This window comes from Lissotriton vulgaris, chromosome 2_1, assembly GCF_964263255.1.
Source record: "Lissotriton vulgaris chromosome 2_1, aLisVul1.2, whole genome shotgun sequence".
NCBI classification, from domain to species: Eukaryota; Metazoa; Chordata; class Amphibia; order Caudata; family Salamandridae; genus Lissotriton; species Lissotriton vulgaris.
Window position 1 is genome coordinate 1,870,128,912 of NC_141687.1, and position 24,344 is coordinate 1,870,153,255.

At 47.9% G+C, this 24,344-nt stretch overlaps 1 protein-coding gene across 2 annotated transcripts in view; it reads left to right on the forward strand.

Annotated features, from left to right (window-relative positions):
• Nucleotides 1–24,344, forward strand: part of ADAMTS17 (ADAM metallopeptidase with thrombospondin type 1 motif 17) — a 1,053,865-nt gene that overhangs the window by 549,547 nt on the left and 479,974 nt on the right. For both annotated transcript variants that reach the window (XM_086958065.1, XM_086958066.1), the window contains exon 11: nt 19,256–19,357. In XM_086958065.1, coding sequence (XP_086814191.1) covers nt 19,256–19,357 — 102 coding nt within the window. The remainder of the gene's footprint in view (nt 1–19,255; nt 19,358–24,344) is intronic.

Genomic DNA, 24,344 nt, shown 5'->3' on the forward strand with positions numbered 1-24,344 from the left:
AACCCTTGACCTGGCCTCAGAGCACCACAGCCGGGCTCAGCCGGGGCACCAGACACAATGAGGCTCAGCAGCGGCGGCTCCCCACAGTAATCAGGACGGCCGTATCGGCGGGCTTCTTCAGCACCTCCCACGTCCACAAGCGAAGCCCAGCAAAGCCCCATTCACCTTTAGCAGTGATCTCCTGTGTCGCGACCACAATGGGTAGGAGCCAGCGAAGCTGCACTTTTGTCGTTTTATTCTATTTCAGTTTTTTTCCCTCCATTCTACTCTTTTTCAATATATGGGCGGAAGAGCTGAGCCTCGTCCAGCAGCACTCCATGAGCAAGAGAGCGCAGAGCGTAGAGTTGTTTCTCATCTTCAACCCGGGCCCGAAGCTTCGAGGCCGGGCCTAGCAAAGAGCTTGAGGTTTGATTGCTCTGTTTCCTCCCCCCCTCCGCAGTGGTCAGATCACTCGCCTTCGGCATGCACACACGCAACCCCCCCGCTCGCAGATTAGGCCTGACACAGATTCACTCATCCAGCTATCGGCTGTTCGTTTGGGTTCTGGCGGGCAGGGGCCGGCGCGGCCACTGTACCTCAAGGTAGCAGGAGGCGGGGGGTTGGTCCAGCCCCCTACTCAGAGTATCCAAGGCCGGGGCCTGCCTCTATGATCTCAATTCAGCCCCAGCCCGCCATGGCTGGACCTACCACGAAGCAGCAGGGGTTCACCGCCCATCCAAAACCGCAGGTCCGCGCCGCCCCAGGTCAGACCGGCCAGGTCCTCAGGGTCTCAAAGGGCCAGGTCGGGCCGAAGATCAGGGCATATATCTCATGGCGGCTCCAGCACACAGAAGAACCCTGCCCAGCGGCGCTCGGCTAAGCAAGATGGTGTCCTGCCACTCCGGAGGTCCCAGCGCGCCGCTCAATGTGGCTCTCAGAGGAGCAATCTGTGTGCACCTCGCCTGGTTCGGCGGATGCGCAATTGTTTCTGGTGTGGGAGCACCCACCTTTAGAGATGTTGGAGGCCAGAGAGTGCAGGATAAATGCTGTATTGTGCGCTAACCGAGCGGCCATTTCACTGCAGGCTAAGCTCCCCCATGTGAAATAGGATATTTTTAGGGTTTATGGGTGGGAAAGGGTTTGGGGTGGGTAAGAGTATTGGGTTGTAAGGGAACTTTTAGGCTTTAGGGGTGGGTAAGAGTATTAGATGATGAAGGTGTTTTTAGGGATTATGGGTGGGTAGGCATATAGTGTGGTAAGAGTATTTTTAGGGTTAAGGGCTGGGTAGGGGTATTGACTGGTAATGGTGTTTTAGGGATTAGGGGTGGTGAAGGGTATTGGGTATTCAGCTTGTTTTTCTTAGTAGTGGGTAAACAATTCTGCTCTGCCAACAGAGTTTGCAGAATTTTGCCCGAATGTGGAGTTTCAGCAAAAATCTGCCAACCACTGTGTGGCAGAGGTTTTTATAGCACGCTCCTCGCCAACGTTGCCGAGTGCAAGCGAGAATTTGCGTCCCTTAGCATGATTTCGGGCACTAGCATGCCTCCTGATGAGATTTCTCGAAGTAAGTGGTCACGATAGGTCGCAACCGTTCATGTTGAGAAAGCTCCCGCTCAAGAAGAAAATCGACTTGAGTGGCAGGAAGACGCGATGCATTCTGGTGTGCCATATGGTGCACCTCGTGCTGATTTCACAGCATGGAACAAGCTTGCGGCGCTAAAAATCAGCACAACGTGCTAAATTCTGCCCACTCACATTACTCCGCTGAATCTAGCTGAGTTTTTATGTAACTCTGAGGAATTCCACAGAGTGAAACTCTGCAAGTTCCACCCACCCCTAGTGTTTATAGGATTTAGTGATGGGCAAGGGCATTGGGTATTTTATAGGGTTTAAGGGTAGGTAAGGGTATTGGGTGGAAAGGGTGTTTTTAGGATGTATGGATGGGTAAGATTAGTGGTTGGTTGGAACGTTTCAAGGTTTAGGGGTGGGTAAGGGTATTGGGTGGTAAAGGTGTTTTCTAGGGTTTCGGGGTGGGTAGAAGTATTGGGTGGTAAGAGTATATTTATGCTTGGTTGAGTTTAGGGGTTAGGGTCGATTGGGGAATATAGATATTTATAGATATACACACACATATATTTAGACATACATATGTGTGTGTTTGAGTGTGTGTGTGTGTGTATAGATCTTTACCACACATATGCCTTTTCCACACATGCCTTTACAACTAAAATGTAAGTATATCACAGTGATATATACTTACATTTTCATAGTAAAAGCATGCGTGCTAAAGGCATATGCGTGGTAAAGACTAGCGTGGTAAAGGCAATGCATGGTAAAATTGCGTGTTCGTAGTGTAGAGTAATGCATGGTTATGTCATACATTTCTCCGTACATATGCCTTGCATGAGCATATCCAGTTAGAAGTTGTAGATCTCCACCTGCCACATCTTCTTGTGTTGAGTGTGTGATTGTTAATAAGTTATGGTTTTCTCATTTCTGTCTCGACCTATTTTCCTATTTGCAATCCTGGCTGTTCACGAGAAATCACAGAATTTTGTATCCCAGAGTGCTTTCAGATTTGAACACCATAGGCCAGGTGTATTCTCATTAGTAAGGTTAGATCAATTGAGGGCCTAATTGGTGAGGTTTGCCCATGGTGATGGAGCCTCCGTACATCTAGAGGATTGCTTCAGCACATACTAATTTGAAGGACTCTGCCAACCCTTTAGCACCACTTGTCTGCCCACAAATCACACAGTTTATATGCAAGGGCTTCTTCACTGCTGAGAGGCAGCAGAGGCAAACGTGAAAAATAGAATGTTAATAAAACTATTTTACTATCATTTTATTTTTCTTAGGGAGCCAGAGCCAGCCAAGCCTTGTGGTGGGTGGGTGAATGGCGGGGCAGGGCCATCCTGGGAGTCTCACTGCATCAGCCGGAGAGAGGAGTGGTGGGTGCACGGTAAGTGCACATGTCAATTTGTCCAGCCATTTTAGGACGGCCTAACCAACATGCGCACTTACATTTCTCCATCCCAGCTGTGTTGCAAAGCCGGGTGGAGAAATGGCAGAGACTCCCTGTGTCTGAGCGAGCACCAGATCAGCCCACTCAGACCAATCACGCCACTGCTCTCATGCTGATAAATAGTATTTCCAGCTAGAGAGCAGCGTCTGGATTGGAGTCTGGGAGCCTGTGCAGGGAATCGCGAGTCGGATTGAAACACTGTTAGGGCGACCGCAGCAGCAGGTTTTTTTTTGTTATTTCCTCCCTGCTGCGTTGCCCCACCACGACTAATTTTGAGCAGCTGCCACTGTTTATATGTTCAACAGTCTGTCTCGCACTCGTGGGTCCCTGTTTTCCCCAAATGTGTATTGTAAGAGCCAGTCAGCTGAGATGGCTGCTTTGTGTCCAAAAATGAATTGTGTTTTCCTTCTTTGGAAGAAGGTTGGCTACATTGCTTCTGCGAGCATTGTTTCCATTTGATTTGGATCTCTGGGAGAACACTGCCCATGTTCTGGCAAGTATAAGAAAACTGACCTCAATGGAACTTGTCTTCTCTTTTCTTTAAAATCTGTAACACTTCCACCAAAAAGGGAATAGAATGATCCTCTAACTTGATACATCTCAGGAACAAAAGAGTATGTTCTAAACAAAACAAAAAAACCATGTAAGTGTATGCGACAATTTGGTAACAATTCTGAAAAAGTGTAGTTGGAAGACTATTGTTTATATATGGTTATAATAAAATTGCAAAAGCCTTTTACTTAAGAAGCAATTGAGTGGATGCATCTGGGCCTCAGACGAGTTTAGCTGGGATACTTTAAGTTCAAAAGGATGTGGCTGCCTTAAAGGAGCCCTTGAAATGAGTTTGTTGTGGTGACATGTGACGCTTGCTGAGGGGCAGAGAAGTCCTCTCTGGGAGCTATCACTGCAGCATGTTCACCACAGGCTTTGTAGTGGTGTGGCACTGGAACACAGGGGTGCTTTCTGTAACTCTTTCCAGTGTTAGCTGAAACATGTTTTGAATTTGGTACCATACGTGAGAAAGCAGATATGCTTCTTCCTCAGGCCCTGCAACTCATGGACAGCACCCAGTTTACAAATTGGAGTTTGAGTTTACATGAAGGTTCGAAATGGTACCTGCTAAGACACCTGGAGCTGACTCTGTTGTTGGATCCATTTAAATGAAAAAATGTCATACAGCGAAGTAAGAGGAGCAGTTTCTGAAAACGTTATTGGTCCGGCGCAGTTTATTAGGAAATTAATTTCACCAAGCATACAAAAAAAAACTTCAAATAGCCATTAATAAACATCAGCTATAGCAGTGTTGGAAGCATAGCAGTGCATTGAAAACCATATCCGTCATCGGCTCAAAGCACCCCGGAACATCTCTACAGCTGTGATTGAAAATGGCAGTATACTTGTTCCATGCATGCAAGCTGGACTATAGGAACACCCTCTATGCCGGGATCAAAGAAACACTCACCCGAAGTCTGCATACCATTAAGCATGGGCGAATTTTGCGAATCTCGCGTTCGCGAATTTTGCGGATTTGCGAACTCGCAATTCGCAAAATCCGCGAATTCTCGCGAATTTGCGGATTCTTTTTTTTTGTGTTCGCGCGGGTTTCTGCCAGTTCGCGAGGGTTTTGTACAATTTCGCAAACGCGAACTTACCTGTCGGGTCGCAAGTTTCGCGAACTTGTTGTTTCTACGTGTCCAGCCTGTTTGGGACACTCTTCTTCATCACTGCCACTCTCTGTCACCACTGCCACTCTCTGACTACTCATGCCACCCTCTGGCCCACCCATGCCACCCTCTGTTTCATCACAGCACCCTCTGGTTGTCCAGTCAGTGTACATTTTTGTGGCAAAGCAAGCACACCTTCCCTGCCTCAAGTGACCTGAATTAATTTGGGGCTGATTAATGTGTCACAGAATATTTTTTTAGCTGGCACCTGCTTCCTTAGTGCTTCCTGATTAGTGATCTTTTGCACTTGCTAAGTGCTTTCATTGTTGCAAAATTAGTTACAACACCTGCCCTGCCCCAACTGACAATAATGAATTAGGGGCTGATTAATGGATTTGAACTTCCAGCCTGGCTCCTGCTTGTCTCCCTTAGCTGTAATTCAGGACATTTGTGGCATATGTGTAACTATTCTGAGGTTCAGAGCAGGGTCACATAATAGTTGCAACTGGCAACTGAACTCTGGAGGGGCCCCTCAGGAAGCACTACAGGAAATGGCTACTAATGATGAGCCTGAACTTTTGAACCTGGTAAGTAGTTTCAGTTTTGCTCAGATCGTATTTCTGCAATTTTGCGCTTATTCGCGGGGCGCGAAGTTGTACTGGGAAGCCGCGAACTCACGCGAACAGTGCGAGCAAGCCATAAAATCCGCTGCTCGCGGATTTGCGGATTTTGCGGGAGAGTTGCGAATCTCGCGGATTGCGAATTTACCGAAAATCCGCAAAATCCGCGAGCGAAACGGATTTTCCGCCCATGCTTACATACCATTCAGAACTTGGCAGCCAGAATTACTCTCTCTCAACTCCCACCCAACACTCGCATTACACCACACTTGAAGGAAATACTCTGGCTCCCCTTACACAAGTGAGCACAATTCAAACTCTTACCCACAATTTCAAGGCACTACATAACACTGTAACAAAATAAGTCTTCAAAGCCCATGTACTGATACAATAAACAAAGATTTTCTTCACTATACAGCAAAGAAAACTCAATTATCCTCAATATACACATCTCAGAGAGACTATTAATTTGTGAATATAAAGAGCTATTTTAATAAACATTCATCCAAATTACAAAAATAGTTTAATCAAAATATCACACTAAAATGTGTTTTTATCTTACAAAATGTGCCTCAAATCAAAAGCTTACTGCTTGTAGGTCAGTGCAGTACAGAATAATTAAAAAACAAGGTGTCTGCTGTATAGCCCCAGGTCCTAGAAACAAGAAGATTCAGAAGTCATCAATTCCTTGTCAAGTCAGACTGCAGGTGACAATTAAAGTTGTCAACGCATGTTTCAGTGGACAGTCTTGATTAGTAAGCCACCTTCATCAGGACTAACAATTCACTTGTTTGATGACAAAGCTCAAACATCTTGAATGTTTTTCCATTGTAATCAGGGGTCTATCAAAAGAAAGACAAGTTCCATAGACACATTGATATTGTAGAATCACTGTGACATTAAAGCAACTCTTTATCATTATGTTATTTGTGCATTAGAAATGCAGTAATCTAATAATCCTAAAAACACGCTTTATTTCACTCAATTAAAACAAAAAAATTGTCAACAAATTAAAATAAGTGCAAGAGATACATAGATCGAAAGATGAGCAGATAACACCATATACTTGCCTACCTGCTGCCTAGGATGAGATATGATCTAGAAAATCTCAAACCTTGTATAAATAAAGGAGACACAGCCATCTTACTTGGCATGTTAGCCGAATGATATACGAATAAAATAAATGCAAGAGATCAAACATAAAAAACGCCCTCATCACCCTGAAAATGATGACAAATAGCAAAACCACAGTTTTTAAGAACAGCCAAAGTGATACAGATAATTAATCATACATTTATGGACACTACAAAACCTTTATTAAGCTAATAACTGAAATGACCTATTGTGTAAAACAAGAACAACAAACATGTAATTTGGATATTAGCTAAACGTGTTATGTGGTATAACCTAAACTGCCCTCTCAACAACGAAGAGGGATATCCCAAAGTACTAGGGAGAAAACATACTGACTTACCAAAGAATCCTAAATAAAAGCTCCAAAAGGGTTCACCATATCAGGTGGAATATGAAAGAGAGGCTCCCACTCGCCGAATAAGTCATCCAGGTACTTAAACACAGCAGGCCTATGAGAGGAATCAAAATGGTCAGCCTAGGCGTGGCCAGCACAGGTAAGAGCGGAAAAGTAAGGGAATAGACAGACGACAGGATAGGTAAAATTAAATAAAACAAGCATTTGCAATGCAATAGGTCTCGCATTAGGAAAGTTTGAGCTATTGGAATTGTAAATGACAAATTTTTTAGTTAGGTTTTGTTTTTGAAAATAGCGAAATTAATAGCTTTGTCATTTACAATGCCAATAGTTATAATTTTTGCAAATGTGACACATATAGCACTTGTAATGCAATATGTGTTGTATTTACGTGACTTACATGTATTGATATTACAAATAACAATAGCTTTTAATTTTTTTTTACATAATTAATACTTAAATAAAAGGTATTATAATTTATAATGGCAATAGCTTAAACTTTTGTAAATAACTTATGAAGATTATGTTCTGTGTCTTTTATTGTTACAAAAGTCCTAGAACAGAAGTGAAATAGACTTTGATGTGAGTATCACGTCACTGTACCCTACTTTCATACACACAGACTTTGGTGCCATGTCAGTGCCATGCCACTGAACCCTACTTGCAAACACAGACATCGCTGGCATTTGAATGTCACACCAGTGTACCCTGCTTGCATACAGACGGGCCTCTATGGCACGTGGGTGTCAAGCCACTGTCCCCTGCTTTCCTACACATAGACTTTGCTGGCATGTGTCACGCCAGTGTACCCTGCTTGCGTACACACAGACTTCACTGGCATGAGTGCATGCATGCACACAGACTTTGTTGGCATGTGAGTGTCACGCCAGAGTACTGTACGGGTATACACAAAGACTTTATTGGCATACACAGACTTTGCTAGCATGGAAGTGTCACGCCAGTGTACCCGAATTGCATACACTAAGACTTAGCTATGAGTGTTACGCCAGTGTACTCTGATTGCATACACATCGACTTTACTGGGATGTCACACCAGTGTACCCTGCTTGCATACACAGTCTTTGCTGTTAATAACACACCAGTGTATCTTGCTTGCATTCAAAGTGTTTGCTGTTAATATCACACCAGTTTACCCTGCTTGCATTGAAAGTGTTTGCGGTTACTAACACACCAGTGTATCCTGCTTGCATTCAACGTGTTTGCTGTTAACACACCAGTGTATCCTGCTTGCAAACACACAGACTATGCCGTCATTGTAACCTCACCTCATCTGCTTCAACTCTTAGAATTGTATGCATTCAACACTAAACAATTGGCACGAAAAACTAGCCCACAGTGGCTCTTTGTGCAGCACATCTGCCATTGCCTTAGTGCCAGAACGCATATCGAACTTGTCTCAGGACACACACAGGCTGGAGTGGAAAGGGACAGGACAATGCATAAAAAACGAAAAGAAGGGCCATGCTGATGCCTGGAAGATTAAGGAGGAGAGAAAATGAAAAGGAAAGACGGGACTTCCATATCCTAAAGGAAGAGAGGGCTTGGCATTTCTAGGAAGGCTGTTGTTCTGAAAGTCGCATACAAAGCACTACCAATTTCGAGGATAACGCAGACATCTTTTCCATACCACCCTGCTGTCTCGCGCCTATAAATAGCGGATTTGGCACTTATTAGTGAATTTGTAGAACTCGCTAACAAAGCTGGAAGGGAAGCTATGCTTGACTGTGAATAATCTGCACACTGCGGCATCAACACTGACTTCTCCTTGTAAAGCTAGCAGCGCCGGTTCATTTACACCTGCGCGCAGCTCGCGCCACGGAGCCGCGCGCGTTCACACTCCAGTGACAGCATATCATTCACATGCCTCGCGGGTTAATGAGCAGCGTGTTCAGCCCTTCATTTACTTCGCAGCGGTAGAGGGGAAAGCGCACAGAACTGCCTCTCGGACTCCGTAGTTTCAACTCTACCCTTGTGTCTAGCTGTCTGCCACTAGCTTCAATAACTATGAAAGACGGCGACTGAAATTCATTTAAGGAGGCAGATTTTTTTTTTCAAGCAAATAGAGGTATATTTTATTCGGACTGTAAATGATAGTTGTGTCATTCGGCAGTCACTTTTTGCAATAGATGGCTGAACACGTGGAGGGGCCTCTACGCCACCCCCATGGACACCAACACAACCTACAACAATGACAAACATTCCACCGCAAAAATAACAAGTTCATGTTGTAGGGTGCCGCCGCGCTGCCCGCGGCGACCCGGAAGCTCTTAGCCGGCCGGCCAATCCGGTCGCGGCCGACCGGAAGTCCCGCCTCCCGAGGTCCGCGAGCTGCCGGCGCATGGAGCGCCCTGCCGGTCCGAATCAGCCCGGGTCCCCAGGAGGGGGCCGGGGAGAAGGAGGAGTGTGGCGCCTGTTGCGGGGCTCCTCGGACCTGAGGGAGCCCCGATTGTGAAGAGGAGACGAGACGCGCCGCGCCGTGAGGAGCGGAGCGCGAGAGGAGCCTGCCGGAAGAGCGCAGTCGGTGAGTGGGGCCCAGGGCTGAAGTGAAGTGCGTGCGTGCCTGTGTGTATGCCTGGGAGGGGTGGGGGAGGGGGAGGGGGAGTGTGCGCGCGCGTGTGTGCGCGAGGGAATGTGTGTGCGCATGCGTGACTGTGTGATTGAGAGAGAATGCGAGGTAGGGGATAGTGTGCCTTTATGTGTGCCTGTATGTGTGTCGTATGCCTGCGTGTGCATGCGCGCGCCTGTGTGTGTGTGTGTGCGTGCATGCAGAGGGGTGGGGGCTGCCTGTGTGTGTGTGAGCAAGGGATTTGATTCGCGCATGCGCAGCTACCAGACGCTCGCTCCCGAGGTGAAATCTGACCTCGTCAAAGCGCGCGTCTGGTAGCTGTCCACATTCCTAAATACGGGCCACAAAAGGTCTGAAGCAGACACTCTCAATGCTCACGCATTGAGAGTAGGTCTGCTCGACCTAAAAATGAATGAAAACACTTACCTTTCGCTCGCCACATTGCAGACGGAGCACACAGCCCCCCCACCCTGCATGTACCCACAGGCCCAGAGGCAACAGGAGGCTCTATAGGGCCCCCTTAGTTTCCTCACCGCTAGCATTTTCATGGCGAGAGCACCACCATGAGACCGCTGGCGGTGGGGAAACTCGTAATATGGCACCACCAAACATATTGCGGCCTCAGACCGCAATGCCACTGCCAGGGATCGTGGATCCCCAGTGGTTGCGGCAGTCCTATGGCAGTCCGTACACCGTAGTTGTAGTATGACGGTCCCCGATCGCCACCGCATCAGCGACAACACAGGTTTGGTGGTCTGATAGACAGCCAAACTCATAATTAGGTCCTAAGACATCAACAAAAATCAATCTGAAATGTTTTCAAATGGACCTTGCACACGTAGTAAAAGATCGAAAAATACCTGCTTCTAAACAAGTCTAGCAGGTCTCATAGAAAACCAAGGAGAATCCACGTGAATACCATACAGAAGGCAGTCAGGGACATAAACCTGTGAAAGAAAGATTACATTCACAGCATTATACGGAAGATGTTATCCTGTCGGTAAGACCCTCTGAACTGCCAGATTTCTAAACAAAAACATAAAGTAACCCTACAGAAAAAATACTTAAAAAGAAATCAATATCAAGGAGAAACATAGGAGGCTATGTGCACGATAAAGCAACATACACATGACCATCCTGGCTTTCGATCAGGCAATGTGTCCTGCTAACAAAGAACCATGGACAGTCCAATTTAAAATATATAGGAATCAATCGCGAGTAGAGCATCAGGTCTCCCTAAATTCAGCTGATGACGCAAAAAAGAATTTGAATGCTAACTTCTCCTTACCTGGGAAGCGGTAAAGAGAGAGAAGGGACTACCAATCTTCTGAAGGGAAGCTAAGAACGAAAATGATGCATGCATCATGCCAACTATGATCTTTTGAAACAAATGAAAGTTAGAATATTAACCATTTCGCCACTCAATATGAATCAAAGAAAGACTCCAAAGAGGCTCCAAACTGAAAATGAAAAATAAAAAGACACTCCGCGATAGCAGAATAAACCTGACAAGTCCAAAACAGGTTCACCGCAGAATCAAAGAAAAATGAGTAAAAACCCAAGAATTATTGAGCAGATAAAAAGATAGATATAAGAAGTGATATCAATTTTGGTATATATTTAAAAATATATATTTATTTATTGTATCAGTATTTAGGCTTTGAAGAATGTTGTTTTGTTTAAGGTTTTGGGTGGAACACTTTGCCCTTAACCTTCCTGCTTCCTGACTTTTTTGACTACATGAATGAATGAAAATATTTGTAAAGCGCACTGCTGCCGAGGCGTCCTGGTGCTAGTGAAAACTGAACAGAATACAACGCAATCACAGGTTATTGTTGGGTAAAAAGCCAGGTTTTAATTTCCCTATGGAACGTCCTTCTGTTTAATTCCTTTCTCAGAAGGATGGGAGCCGAGTTCCATAATTTAGAAGCAAGAAAGGAAAAACGTTTTCCTCCCCATCCTGCTTTCTTTATCTTGGGAAGTTTGACCAACCCAAGCGTGGCTGATCTTAACTCACGTGCAGGTACGTAACGAGGAAACAGAGACTGCACATCCTCTGCCACACCACCAGATAGAGCTTTGTGAACCAGACAGAGTGATTTAAACTCAATGCGCCTTCGTACTGGGAGCCAGTGAAGTTGTTTCAAGGCAAATGAAGTAGGGTGGTATTTCGGTAAGTTAAGTAAGACTCTGGCCGCTGCATTTTGGATTGATTGCAGTTTGGTCAGCTGTCTTACCCCGTCTCCTAAGTACAAAGCATTGCCATAGTCGATTTTCTACAGAATTGTGGCAATTATCACAGTTTTCCTCAGAGTATGCGGAATAAATGGAAAGATCTTTTTCAGCTGTCTAAGCATAAAAAAACACGCTGATGACAGCTGATTGATCTGTGCATCCCAGTTCAGCTCATTATCAAACATAAAGCCAAGATTTCTGACTTTAGTTACTGGCACTGGTCAGGCCCCTGCTGAGGATGGCCACCAGTGCTGGCCCCAAATAACAGACTTTTGTCCAAACTCTACAACTTCTGTCTTTTCTGTATTTAATTTTAAAAAGTTATCACTCATCCAGTTCATCAAGGCAGAAATACAATTGGAGAATTTGACTGTCACTATATCCTCTACCTGGGTTACTGACACTGTTAGCTGAGTGTCATCAGCATATGACACCAGCGAAAACCCAAAACTCCTTATTAATTTTGCCAATGGGGCAACATAAATATTAAAAAGAGTGGGGGATAGTGCCGATCCCTGAGGGACACCTCCCGATAATACAAATTCCTCTGACTGGAGTCCGTCTCAGTGGATAATTTGTTTTCGGGATGCCAGAAATGAGGACAATACGGCTAGAACTGAATCCGAAATACCAATGTCCTGAAACCTTTGAATTAACACCAGATGGTTCACAGTATCAAAGGCTGCTGTTAAATCTATCGGGACCAGAATAGCCCTACCCCGAGTCCATGACCTTACGTATATCCTCAACTGCCATAAGCAAGGCTGTTTCTGTAGAGTGGTTCGAACGGAAATCATGCTGGGTATTATCCAGAATCTTATGAGATTCTAGGAAAGATGTTAGCTCCATATTGATGGCCCAGCATACCTCAACAATCATGTCTGCTTTCACAAACTTTACAGACACCTCCACTCATCAGGACTCCTACTTGCAACATCCCACACATATGGAAAACCAGATCCATCGGTTGAGCATTTTACATCACTCCTAAAGCTTGGTACAATCTGCCCTTACACATAAGAGCCTCCTCCTCTCTTCTTGAATTCCGCAAGATGAGGACCTTGCTACTCAGATAGTCCCGCTAGGCACTAGGTTTGTCTATGCTCAGTCCTGCTCAGAGCCAAGATACACTCCCAGGTGACAATGCACTCTACAACTCTGCATAACATGATATAACATATAAAATAACATGACTTATGCACGTATGCATGCCCTGGGTTAGAGTAAACTGTGTTTCACCTATGTCATTTGTACACACAATTCATGAATCATGCATCTCAGTAGTTCCACTACACCTCGATGCGTATGTTCCCAGTCACTTCCATGTTTCTGTAGTCTGAACCTGTTTTAAGGTTGGTAGAGCACAGCCTATATTTCTTGACTTATGGCAAGTTTTTTTGTCTCACTTTCTGTCACTTGCCTCATATTAGATTCCACAGATTTCTATTGTGACTTGTGATTTCAGTCTAATTTTTTTGACATTTGATGGATTTCTTACCTGATTGCTTGCAATGCATTTATCTGCCCGATCTTCTTCTTTTTTCGAAACCTCTGGTTGCTCCAAAGGTATACGCTGATTACATGAGTTCTAAATTATATTGACAATACATATCACTGGACTTTCGTTATCATTTCTGTTTCAGACTACTAGTGGAGCCAACCTGGGCTGAAGTTCCCCCCCAACAAATACATCTGGATACAGCTAGCTACACTCTGTTTTTATTGGACAGGGCTATTTGAGACTGGGCTACAATGAGTAGTTACATCTAGTAGCAAAACTGTATCTTCCATCTGATTGTTGAACGGTTTACAATGCCTATCCTTGCCCACACACCTGAGCCGCATAAATCTCAGTCTGTACTATTTGGACTATTTAGGCTTTGCCACAAATGTCTGTCCAGTAGAGAAGTCAATGGCGCTTCGTCCAAGTGATGGAATCCTCCTCAGACCTGCTTACGCTTAAATGCGTTTCTCACTGGATTTCCATCACAGGAGTTTCATCACAGGCTTAAACATGCCTACCGCAGGGACATGTTTCTCGACAGCCATTTCTGCCGTTTTTTCACTTAGTGTGCTGAAGAATATTCACTTATCCACTTTCCGCATCTGGAGCTCATGCCGCATAATCTATCATTTGTGATAGGCAGCGTGGACCACCCTGACAGAGACCTAAACCAGCTCTTCCGCATGTCCGGGAGTTAGCATGTTAAAAATCAGACGAAAACATATGGAAAAGATGAGGCACATACTACCATCTTTTAACACAGCTTCAAAGAAGAATTGAAGGACACCAAGACACTGGCTTTAGATCACGTATTAATCAATTATCAAGTGCTTCAAAGACTACATGAAAAGCAAAAGAGGTGCAGCGCTATCCATCTTTACTGCAGTAGGGAAGACAGCTCGTTAATTAATGAGGGAGGCTTTGTGTGTTTGTGCGTATTTGTGTGTATATGTGTGTGTGCGTGTCTGTGTGTGTTTTAAACTCCTGACAGAGCCGACTCAGCCATTTCTCCTGCAGAAGTCTATAATAAGAATTAACATTTAGTGGAGTTACAGTAATATCTGGCATTTAATGATCTAGGAAATTGCAAGCTCTGTAGTATAAGCATTATAATATATAAACAAGTCATTACTGATAGCGCTAGAATTATTTTATTTGCATTGATCCTGGTGTGAAATAACTGCTGACGACGAGATCCTTTTTTGTGTATTCTGGTTTATATAGACTTTTGTATTTAAAATCTTCAACATTTCTGGCCAGCAAATCACCCCAGTAGTGATCAAATGTGTACTGTTGGGTCAAAAACTAGAAAAGCTTTCTCCCATAAAGCCAACCTCGCCCAAACACATCTTCAGAAATTAATGTAATACCTTAAAAATTGAAGTTTTGATAGATTAAGGTGGTGGTGCACTGTAGCAGGGACTGTATGATACTCATATGCCACATAGAGAAATGGCATGCAGTGAATGATCTCTGCTATCTCAAGAATAGACGGAAATTTGTAAAGAACGAGGAAGGGAAATCGTGCTGTAAAGTCATGAACATCAATCAGGTGTTTGTCAAGCGCGACTACTCACCCGTAAGGGCCTCAAGGCGCTGGGGGGTGGGGTCACCGGTTCCAGTCCATCAAGGAGGGGGTCTCTCGAAGAGCCAGGTTTTGAGGTTTCTTGCGAAGATGGGGAGCAATGTTATCTGTCTGAAGTGGAGCTGTAGGTCGTTCCAGACTCTGGCCGCGCGGAAGGAGAAGGAGCGGCCTCCTGATCTGATCTTTTTGGTGCGGGGGACCAGGGCGTAGGACAGCTGGGCTGATCGTAGGGTCCTTTGGGGTGCGTGGAATTTGAGTCGGCTGTTCAGGTATGCTGGTCCGGTGTCATGGAGGGCCTTGTGAGCATGGGTTAGCATCTTGAAGGTGACTCTAGCTTGGATGGGGAGCCAGTGGAGTGTGCGCAGGTCCAGGGAGATATAGCAGTGTCTTGGCAGGTTGAGGACCAGTCTTATGGCGGCGTTCTGGATGTTCTGTAGCTTGTGGGTGAGGTTTTTGTTTATTCCGGCATAGAGTGCGTTGCCGTAGTCAGCCTACTGGTGACCAGGGCGTGAGTGACGGTCTTTCTGTGTTCATGGGGGATTCATTTGAAGGTCTTACGTAGGAGGCGGAGGGTGTGGAAGCAGGAGGACGAGACGGAGTTGATCTGGCGGTCCATTTCGAGCTCCAGGATGATTCCCAGGTTGAGTGCGTGATCCGTGCGGGTGGGCGGGCTTCCGCGGGCAGTGGCCATCAGGTGTCATTCCAGGCATGGGGGTTTGGGCCCATGATGAGTACTTCCGTTTTGTTGGTGTTTACTTGTAGGCAGCTGTTTTTCATCCACTTGGCAATGGCTTCCATCCTTCTTGAAAGTTGTGTCTGGAGGTGTTGGGTTTCTCTGGATAGGGAGAGGAAGAGTTGGGTGTCATCTGCGTATGACACAATGTTGAGTCCGTAGGTTCTGATGATGGGGGCGAGCGGAGCCATGTAGACATTGAAGAGCCTAGGGCTGAGGAAGGACCCCTGGGGTACTCCACAGGTGGTAGGTGTAGGGTCCGAGAGGAAAGTGGGGAGTCTGACCCTCTCCGTTCTGCCAGAGAGGAAGGTGCGGATCCAGTTGAGTGCCTTGTCTTGGATCCCTGCGTCGTGGAGTCTGCGTATTAGGGTGCGGTGAGAGACTGTGTCAAACGCCGCTGAGAGGTCGAGGAGGATGAGGGCTGCTGTTTCTACTTTGTCCAGTAAGGTACGGATGTCGTCTGTTGCGCGTGGAGGGCGGTTTCCGTACTGTGTTTTTTTTCGAAGACGGATTGGGAGGAGTCGAGGATTTGTGCTCTTCGATAATTGTGGCAAGTTTGCTGTTGATGGCTTTCTCGATGACTTTCGCTGGGAACAGGAGCAGGGAGATGGGTCTGTAGTTTTTGAGGTCGGTGGGGTCCACGAGGGTTTCTTCAGCAGGGGGTTGATCTCAGCCTGTTTTCAGTCGACAGGGAACGAAGTGGTTGCCAGGGAGCGGTTGCTGGTGTGGCAGAGCATGGGTGCGATGGTGTCGGCGGCTCTGTTGAAAATGTGGTGGGGGCAGGGGTCCTTGGGGGCCCTGGAGTGGATTGACTTCATCGTCTTCAGTGTGTCTTCGGTGGTGAGGGCTGTACAGTTGATGATCGCTGGCTTCAGGGTGTCGGGGGTGGTTGGTGAGGGTTCAGTGTGTTGGTTGTCTTCGTTGAAGTTGTCGTAGATGCTTTTGATTTGGTGGTGGAAAAAGGTGCTGAGTTTGTGGCAGAGGTCTTGTGAGGGAGGGATGTTGGTGGACTCGCTGGTGGGTTGGGCGAACTCCTTGATGATGTTGAAGAGTTCTTTGCTGTTGTGTGCATGAGTGGAGATTTTCTCTTCAGTCGCTTTTTTCCTTGTTTTTCTGATAAGTTGGTGGTGGGCGTTGGGGACGGCTCTGAAGTTGTTGTGGGCTTCTGTGGATTTGGTGTTCCTCCAGGCCTCTTCCAGACGTGGGCAAGTGCGTCTGGACTTCGGTGGTGAATCATCTAGCTTTCTTGCCGTGGGTGTTGTTGTTTTTCTTGAGGGGGCTATGGTGTTAGCGCTGTCCGAGATCCATCTGTGCAGGGTTCAGGCTGCGGTGTTGGGGTCGTCGTTTTCCGCAATGGTTGGGGTGGAGTTGATGAGTGATGAGGTTAGCTGGTCGTCGGTGATTCTGGTCCAGCTTCTTCGTGGGAGCAGGTGCTGGTGTCTGTGGATGGTGGGTGTTCTGAAGGTGAAGTGGACGCATCGATGTTCAGTCCATGGGCGTTTGGAAGTGTGAATGAAGATGATGTAGTTTCCTGTTGTGAAGAGGGGGTCGAGGGTGTGTCCTGCTGAGTGCGTGGGTTCAGTCACGATCTGGCGGAGTCCAATGTTCTGGAGGTTGTCCAGGAGGGATGTGGTGCTGGGGTCTAGTTGGTTGTTGAGGTGGAAGTTGAGGTCTTCCAGTAGGGTGTAGTTGGTGGACGCGATGGCATACGGGGAGATGATGTCTGTGATGGAATTGGCAAAAAGTCTGCAGGGTCAATGGGGTCGGTAGATGAGGGTTCCTCGGAGGGTGGAGATAGGGCTGCCCAGTAACTTGAAGTGAAGGTGTTCCATCAGGTCTGTGGGCTCGTCAGGGAGTGTGCTCAGGTGGAGAGTGGATTTGTAGATGATGGGGTTTCCTCCTCCCGGGCTACTGGAGTGGTCCTTCCTGGAGATCTTGTATCCTTGCCGAATGGCGATGGCAATGTCCGGTCCCGGGGTGGTGTTGGTCCAGGATTCGGTAAAGAATGCTACGTCCGGGGTGGTGCTGCGAGGAGGTTCCAGAAATGTGGCGTGTTTGTGAAGGGATCGGACGATGAGGAGGATGCATTGCAGGGTCTTTGGTTTAGTTGTGTTCTTGCAGGCAGGTTGCGCTGGGTCCGTGGTCTTGGCGGTGCTGCAGGTGTGCTGGCAGTGATGACAGCTGAAGGGTCCATAGGTGTCGGCTGGTGATGCTAGATTGCAGTTGTTGTTGTGGCCTGGGTTGAGAGCATGTAGTGCCGCTGGGTCATAGCATTGACGGTGCAGAGATCCAGGTTTCCTGGCGCTGGTCGCAGTCGGGTCGCGGATGGGCGCAGACTGGCTTGCCTTTGGCATGTCGGCGGCACAGACGGCATTAAGTAGGGTGCGGGGAGGGCTGGACAGCAGGGAGGCAGGAGTGGGGAGGGGGGCTGGATTGGGCCGGTCGCACTGGTCGTGCTGAGGGGGAGGGGCCGCGGGGGCAGCAGCAGGAGGGGAAAACAGGCTGCAAAGGGCAAAAGGAAAAAGGCAAAAAGAGAGAGAAAAGTGCAAATAAGGCAGCAAAAGTGCAATAAAGAGTGGAGGAAAGACACAGAAGTAGAGTGAAAGGGGGAGATTGAGATGAGGGTAAAGGAGGACAGACACAGAAGGAGAGTGAAGGGGGGAGCTTGAAATGAGGGAAGAACAACAGGAAATGGAGGAAAGACCCAGAAGGAGAGTGAAGGTGGGAGATAGAAGTGAGGGAAAAAAACAGTGAAAAAGGAGAGAAAAAGCGGAGCGAAACAATGGAGACAGAGGTCACCCACCAGGGATGAAGCACAGGTAAAACCTGCGGGTGGAGGAGGGCCTCGAACACCAACAATCGAGGGTGTAGGGGCTCGGGGGGGATATCCTCACTTAATGGTAAAGCTGCGAGGGAGGGAGAGCAAATTCACTGACAATGAGTCAGTGGTCTTGCTCGCCTGTCCCCGCAGCGGCCGCCATTAAGTAGGGGTCGGGGAGAGCTGGGAGGCGGGAGCGGGGAGGGGAGCGGGATTGGGCCGGTCGCACTGGTCGTGCTGGGGGGGAGGGGCCGCAGGGGCAGCAGCAGAGGGGAAAAACAGGCAAAAAGAGAGAGAATAGTGCAAATAAGGCAGCAAAAGTGCAAGAAAAAGTGGAGGAAAGACACAGAGGACACAGAAGGAGATTGAAGGGGGAGATAGAAGTGAGGAAAAAAAACTAGTGAAAAAGGAGAGAAAAAGCAGAGCGAGAGAATAGAGACAGAGGTCCACTGGACCACCAGGGATGAGGCGCAGCTGAAACTTGCGGATGGAGGAGGGCCTTGAACACCAACACTCGAGAGTGCAGGGGCTTGTGGGAAGGCCTCACTTAATGGTGGAGCTGCGAGGGAGGGAGAGCAGTTTCGCTGACAATGAGTCAGTGGTCTTGCACACATGAGACGTGTATTCTATACCCCAGGGTCTCTAAGCCGTCCTATTAGGCCCTCTCAGTTCTATCCCAGAATAAGGGGCCAATGCAATACTTTAAATGCCTTCTTTTCTTTGAAACCTCCTTGCTTTTCAATATTACTGTGTTTAATCTAGTTGAGTTTTCTCGTCCCCACAGCTGCCCTGTTTGGGATCCACCAAAATGAAGAACGTGGCAACAGAACACAATTGCAGAAGTGGGAAAGTGAAAACTTTTCTCTTTGTTTAGTGTTTCACATCATCGCATTTTTTATTGAAATTTCCGTTGTTTGGTTCCTATAGGTATTGCATAGTGCTTTTTGTTGTATCTATTACTTGAGTTCATTAAACTGTAAGTTGCCTTAAAACCTTGCCTTCTTTTGTGCTTTCAGCATTTGATGTGTGCTGGGCTGTGGTGCCTCGTGGAAGGAGATGCGTCATGCAAAACTAAGCTGGACCCCCCACTGGATGGAACAGAATGTGGGGCAGACAAGGTAATTGTAAATCTGGACAAGACTCAGCCTCAGCCTGTTATGAAAGTTCCAAGAGGCATGGGCATAATCAACACTGTAACTCCCTGTAGCATTATGTCTGGTGAAAAATAAAATCATGTATTTTAAAATGCATGGTTATCTTGCTAATTAAGTCTCCTTGCCTTTTAGCGGCACCAGTCTGTCCTGAAAGCAGATGGTTTTCATCCAAAGTCCCATGAAAACCAGCCACAAATTACCAGAAAATGAATTACTATGTGTGGGCATTTTGTTTACCCTTCGGTAATAATGACGAAATTCAATGTGAAATAAAAATTAAAGACTTTTGTCTTTATGGCCCTGGTCATGCAGTAACAGTCTTTGAGCTGTTTAGAAACGTCCACTCTGTAAATATAGAGCATCTCAGCAGTGGCGTAACGAAACTTGAGGGGGCCCCCCTGCAAAGCACATGGAGGGGCCCCCCTACCCCCTCCGCGGCCCACCATGCTTCCCCGGCGGCGCGGCATCCTATTCCTCAGCGCCCTTTGCCCAAGCCTTCCATTTTGCCCAAATATGCCAACCTTACGGAGTCGGCTGTCCGACAAGCTCTAAATCAGGCACTAAGCTTTCATAAGACCTGGAAGCCGCACAAAATGCAGGTGTGTAACTTGTTTATTCTGGCAATAAGTCATCGTGGTCATTTTGTGGTAGAGTATCTAGCACAGCAATGCCTTCCTGGCCTAGGCTCGCTACCATCTCATTCTCTACAGTCTGCCTGCCGACAGACTTTGGCTTACGTGTGAAACCATTTGTATGGCACTAAAGGGTTGTTGACATCGATATTACATGCCGAATATCTATGCAGACCCAGGATTGTAAGATCACAGTCCGTTACCCTTGTTTGTGTAATAGCACAATGCCTGGACAACAGTACTCTCATGAGGACTCCAAAGGCTACTGTGGGGAATCCTACTTTCAGACAAACAATTAGGAACGAGATAGAATACAATTTTAGGAAAATGATGAGTTGACCTGTGAGGTGCTACGGACAAGTCACTGAATCATACATTAATCATACATGCTGCTACCCAAGTTTATGAATATCGAAAGCTAGTGCGCCAGTCCGTCATGATTTATGAAGTCAAGGTGCTGTTATTTACAATTAAACGCTGTTTTGCCATCACTTTTAAACAAAAGTTTTTTTTTTTAAATGCGTCTTATCGATTCTGATCAAAGTTGCAGTTTTGACACAAGGACATTTCTCTATTTTAAACATTCTGCAGCTTACCGTGTACCATATACTGTTATCAAAATTTTCAAAGCGTCATGCCCAAGAATTCCCCAGTTTATTATTTCTGCTTCAGTTGCATGCATGTGTTGGTGCCCGTCCTCGCGCGCAGCAGCGCACCTGGAAGGACCTCATCAGCTTAACATTCTTATGAAGAGGTTCTGCGCTGGTAAAGCAAAAAAAAACCCTTGAAACAAACATGCACTCACCAGCATGTAGACTGTGACCATCGGAACTCGTGGCTGCTCGAGCTTAGATTACATACCTCAAAATCACTTGAGTAGCCTTTCCAATGAGATAGGGAAGAAAGCAAGCACTGGCAAATGCCATTGAGTTAGACTTGTGTTTGCTGAAAGGTTTTAAGAGGCTTCACTGGCCTACAGCAGGGTTACAGCATGAGAAGCTTCCCTAACACGAGGAGCAAGAGCAAGCTAGCAGACAATAAGTCCATGCAGTAGAGGTGGTGGAAAGTTTCCTCTCTCACCTTCCCCCACCACCCCCCTACACACACACACACACACACACACCAGGTAGAACGCAGATGGCAGCAGTGCAGTCAGCACTGCCTCCTATACTGCCTTCACTGTATGCACCACTGCCTACGCTATTATCTGCACTGTATGCACCACTGCCTCCTTTACTGTCTTCACACCGTATGCAGCACTGCCTCCTATACTGCCTTCACTGTATGCACCATATAATTTCTCTACAATGTATGTATCGCTGCCTCCTATGCTATGTTCACCGTATGCACCACTGCCTCCTACTGTGTGTCCTCACTGCCAGCCAGCATCACTGCTTATCACACGGTGTCCTCACTGCATGCACCACCGGCTGGCATACTGTATGCACCACTAACTACTGTCTAAGAAGCCCCAGAGAAGAGAAGCACCACTCCGTGAAGAACAATTTTAGAAGACAGAAGAGAAGATGCCTTTTACAGGTGCAATGAACAAGGCCATGTCAGTAACTCCGACGACAGACTGGTCCATATCCAATCAATGCACAACAGTGATGTTTTTTAGGGAGAGTCCTTTTAGGGGTTTCTGAGCTTTGAACTCGACTTTTGGAAATAGTTAGGAATTACATTTTCACTGAATACATGCAGAAGAGGGGAAGGGACGGAGATTCTAGAATCCCCCTGTCTGTGATTCTACCATTACTTTATACTCTCCTTCCTCCCTCCTCTGCTCAGTGACTGACTGTGTGCGCGCCGCGCGCACGCATCATCCCCCTCCCTCACCCTCGCTCCCCGTCCTGCCGCCATTTCATCATCGTTGACGTTTTGAATTTAAATTCGAGACTTTCGAGTCGACTGTCGACTGAAAAAAATAAACTCAGAAAAAAAGAAAGTGCTCTGCTCATGCTCAGGAGTCTGGCCGAGTCAGCCAGCCAGGCTCAGGGTGGCCCCGGGGCACGGGCACCATTAATTGCGCACTTTGCACTGCATACCAGAGTGCCCACAGCTCGGGCCATCAGAGTGACCGTCACCTCACACAACCTGAACCTCCCTACCCGGCCCCACAAACTGTCAGACAACCACCAACCAACGTCGCGCGGCGCGCCAGTGCCACTCTCACCATGATGATATCATCTCCCTCGGCCTCCCCCCATCCTATTACAATACCGTAACCAATGGAGGAATGATAGTAACTGTGATATAATAACCCAGAGACAGTTCACTGTTCACACACCCACCGACGACCACGCTATGACCCCCTGCCTTCCGTTCCAACTTCCAATCTTATCCTGACCTAGCCCTACTTTTGCTCGCCTGCTCCCCTCCACATTTTCAGTAAAAAACGCTCTCCTCTCTTATGGGCCGCTAGTCCCACAATCAAGACTCGTCTTTGCATTCTGGACTCGGAGGAGAAAGGCCGTGTGCACCCGGCCCCCATCAAACCCAGGGCCACAACCCCAAAAGGGCAGAGAGACGAGGCCTGCCCTGGACTGGAGCAACGGATCACCCCGGGGCCTGGGACACTCAGCGGTCACGTCACGGGACAGTCCATCGATTGCATCTTCTGAAGAGTTATGGTTATCTTTAGAACACTCGTTACGTTAAGCCACCACAAACCGCATTGCAGCCACCCAGAAGAGACATTAAAGTATCCTCCACCACACCGCAGCTTCGGCTAATCACGTTATTATTATCACCCTGAACAAGAACAAGCCACACACCGCGGCTAATCGCGCCCAATACCACACCTCACAGTCACCCGTCCCGCCCATATATAAATATGCCCCGGCCCGTTCGCCATTGAATTAATTGCCCAGCGGCAGCCAGCCCATTTAAAGTTCTTCTACCAGCTAGTCTGCTCGGTGCTCGCTCTTTTACACACCATGACATCCTGAATGGCAATGCGCCACACCCGGGCCAGAGGAGGCTAGCTAGCCAGCTGCCAGGCCCAGGGGCAGGACACAGAACTCGAGGGCAGGGCCGGGGGCCGCCGGGCAATTTAAATCAGGACAGCCTGGACAGGATTATGAGGCCCTTCTTACTAGGCCCCGCAGCAGGACAGGTCAGTGACAGTGTCACTGTCAGGAGTCAGATGTGGGTGCCGGCAGGGTCAGGACTGGGACAAACTTACTTGTCTTCGGACAGTCTGTCTGCTGGCGGGGCGGGCCTGGCTGGCTTTTGTCTTCTTCATAAATCGAATCGATCTCTTGTAAGTTGTCTTGAGTTGACTATGGCTATGGGCGGCTGCTTGGCCTGGCTCCTCTTGGGGTGGGCAGGCTATGCGCGCCCCTGGCCCCTGATGCCACACCTTATGTTAATTGCGCCGGCGGCGATTGCGCATGTGCTGTGTGTGCCGACAAATGTAGGGCAGGGCATCATTGGTCACCTCTACTCAGTAACTCACCAGCCAGCCAATCAGTCCTGCCCCCAGCCCCCCCCCCCTCGTACCCCACGACACGCGGCACGCGCATACGCGGCGGAAATTGGAATTGAAAGTGAAAGAATTAAGACTAGTCAGCCAGGATTGGACAGGACCGACTGTTGCTGGGAGTAAACAAGTGTGTGCGCGCCGCGCATCTCCACAGTCTGTCCGTCCCCGTCCCGCCTGGCCTGATGATTGATCGATCGATCGATCGATTCAGCAATCAGCACCATTACAATTCCATTTATATTTTATTTGCATCAGAGAGTGCCGTGGCGTGCCACTGCACACTGCTGCAACAACAACCTGCCACACACTGCCGCGTACTTGCACCCTGCCCTGCTGCATCATCGGACAGACGGCCGGGCCCCGGCCCCCCCCCCCCCCACCGAAATTCGGACTTTACTTTACTGTCTCTGTCACTGACAATGACTTGACTCAAGTCGGGCAGGGTGGGGGCCCCCTGCCTGCCCGCCTCGCCTCGCCTTCTGTTCCTAGTCAAGAACAGAAGAGAAGTCACTCACTACGGATGGCCAGGGCCCCGGCGGCCGTGCCGGGGCCCCCGGCCGGCCCGCGCCCCGCGCCCCGCACCATAATAAAGATGAAAGAGAGACTCGCAGGGGGCCCCCTGGCCCCTGTCGGGGCCCCCGCCGCCATGCACAGCCAGGTCCGCCACCATTTCAATCTCGCAGCAGGGGCCCGGCCGGCCCACGCTGCTCCTTTTGTCACAGCCCTACTACTGTGTGTGCGCAAAGAAGCATGTTACGTGAGGGGCCCCTGGGGGGCCCCCCGGAGCCAGTGGCCCTCGGAGGCCCCCCCGCAATGCGGGGGCTGCGGGGCC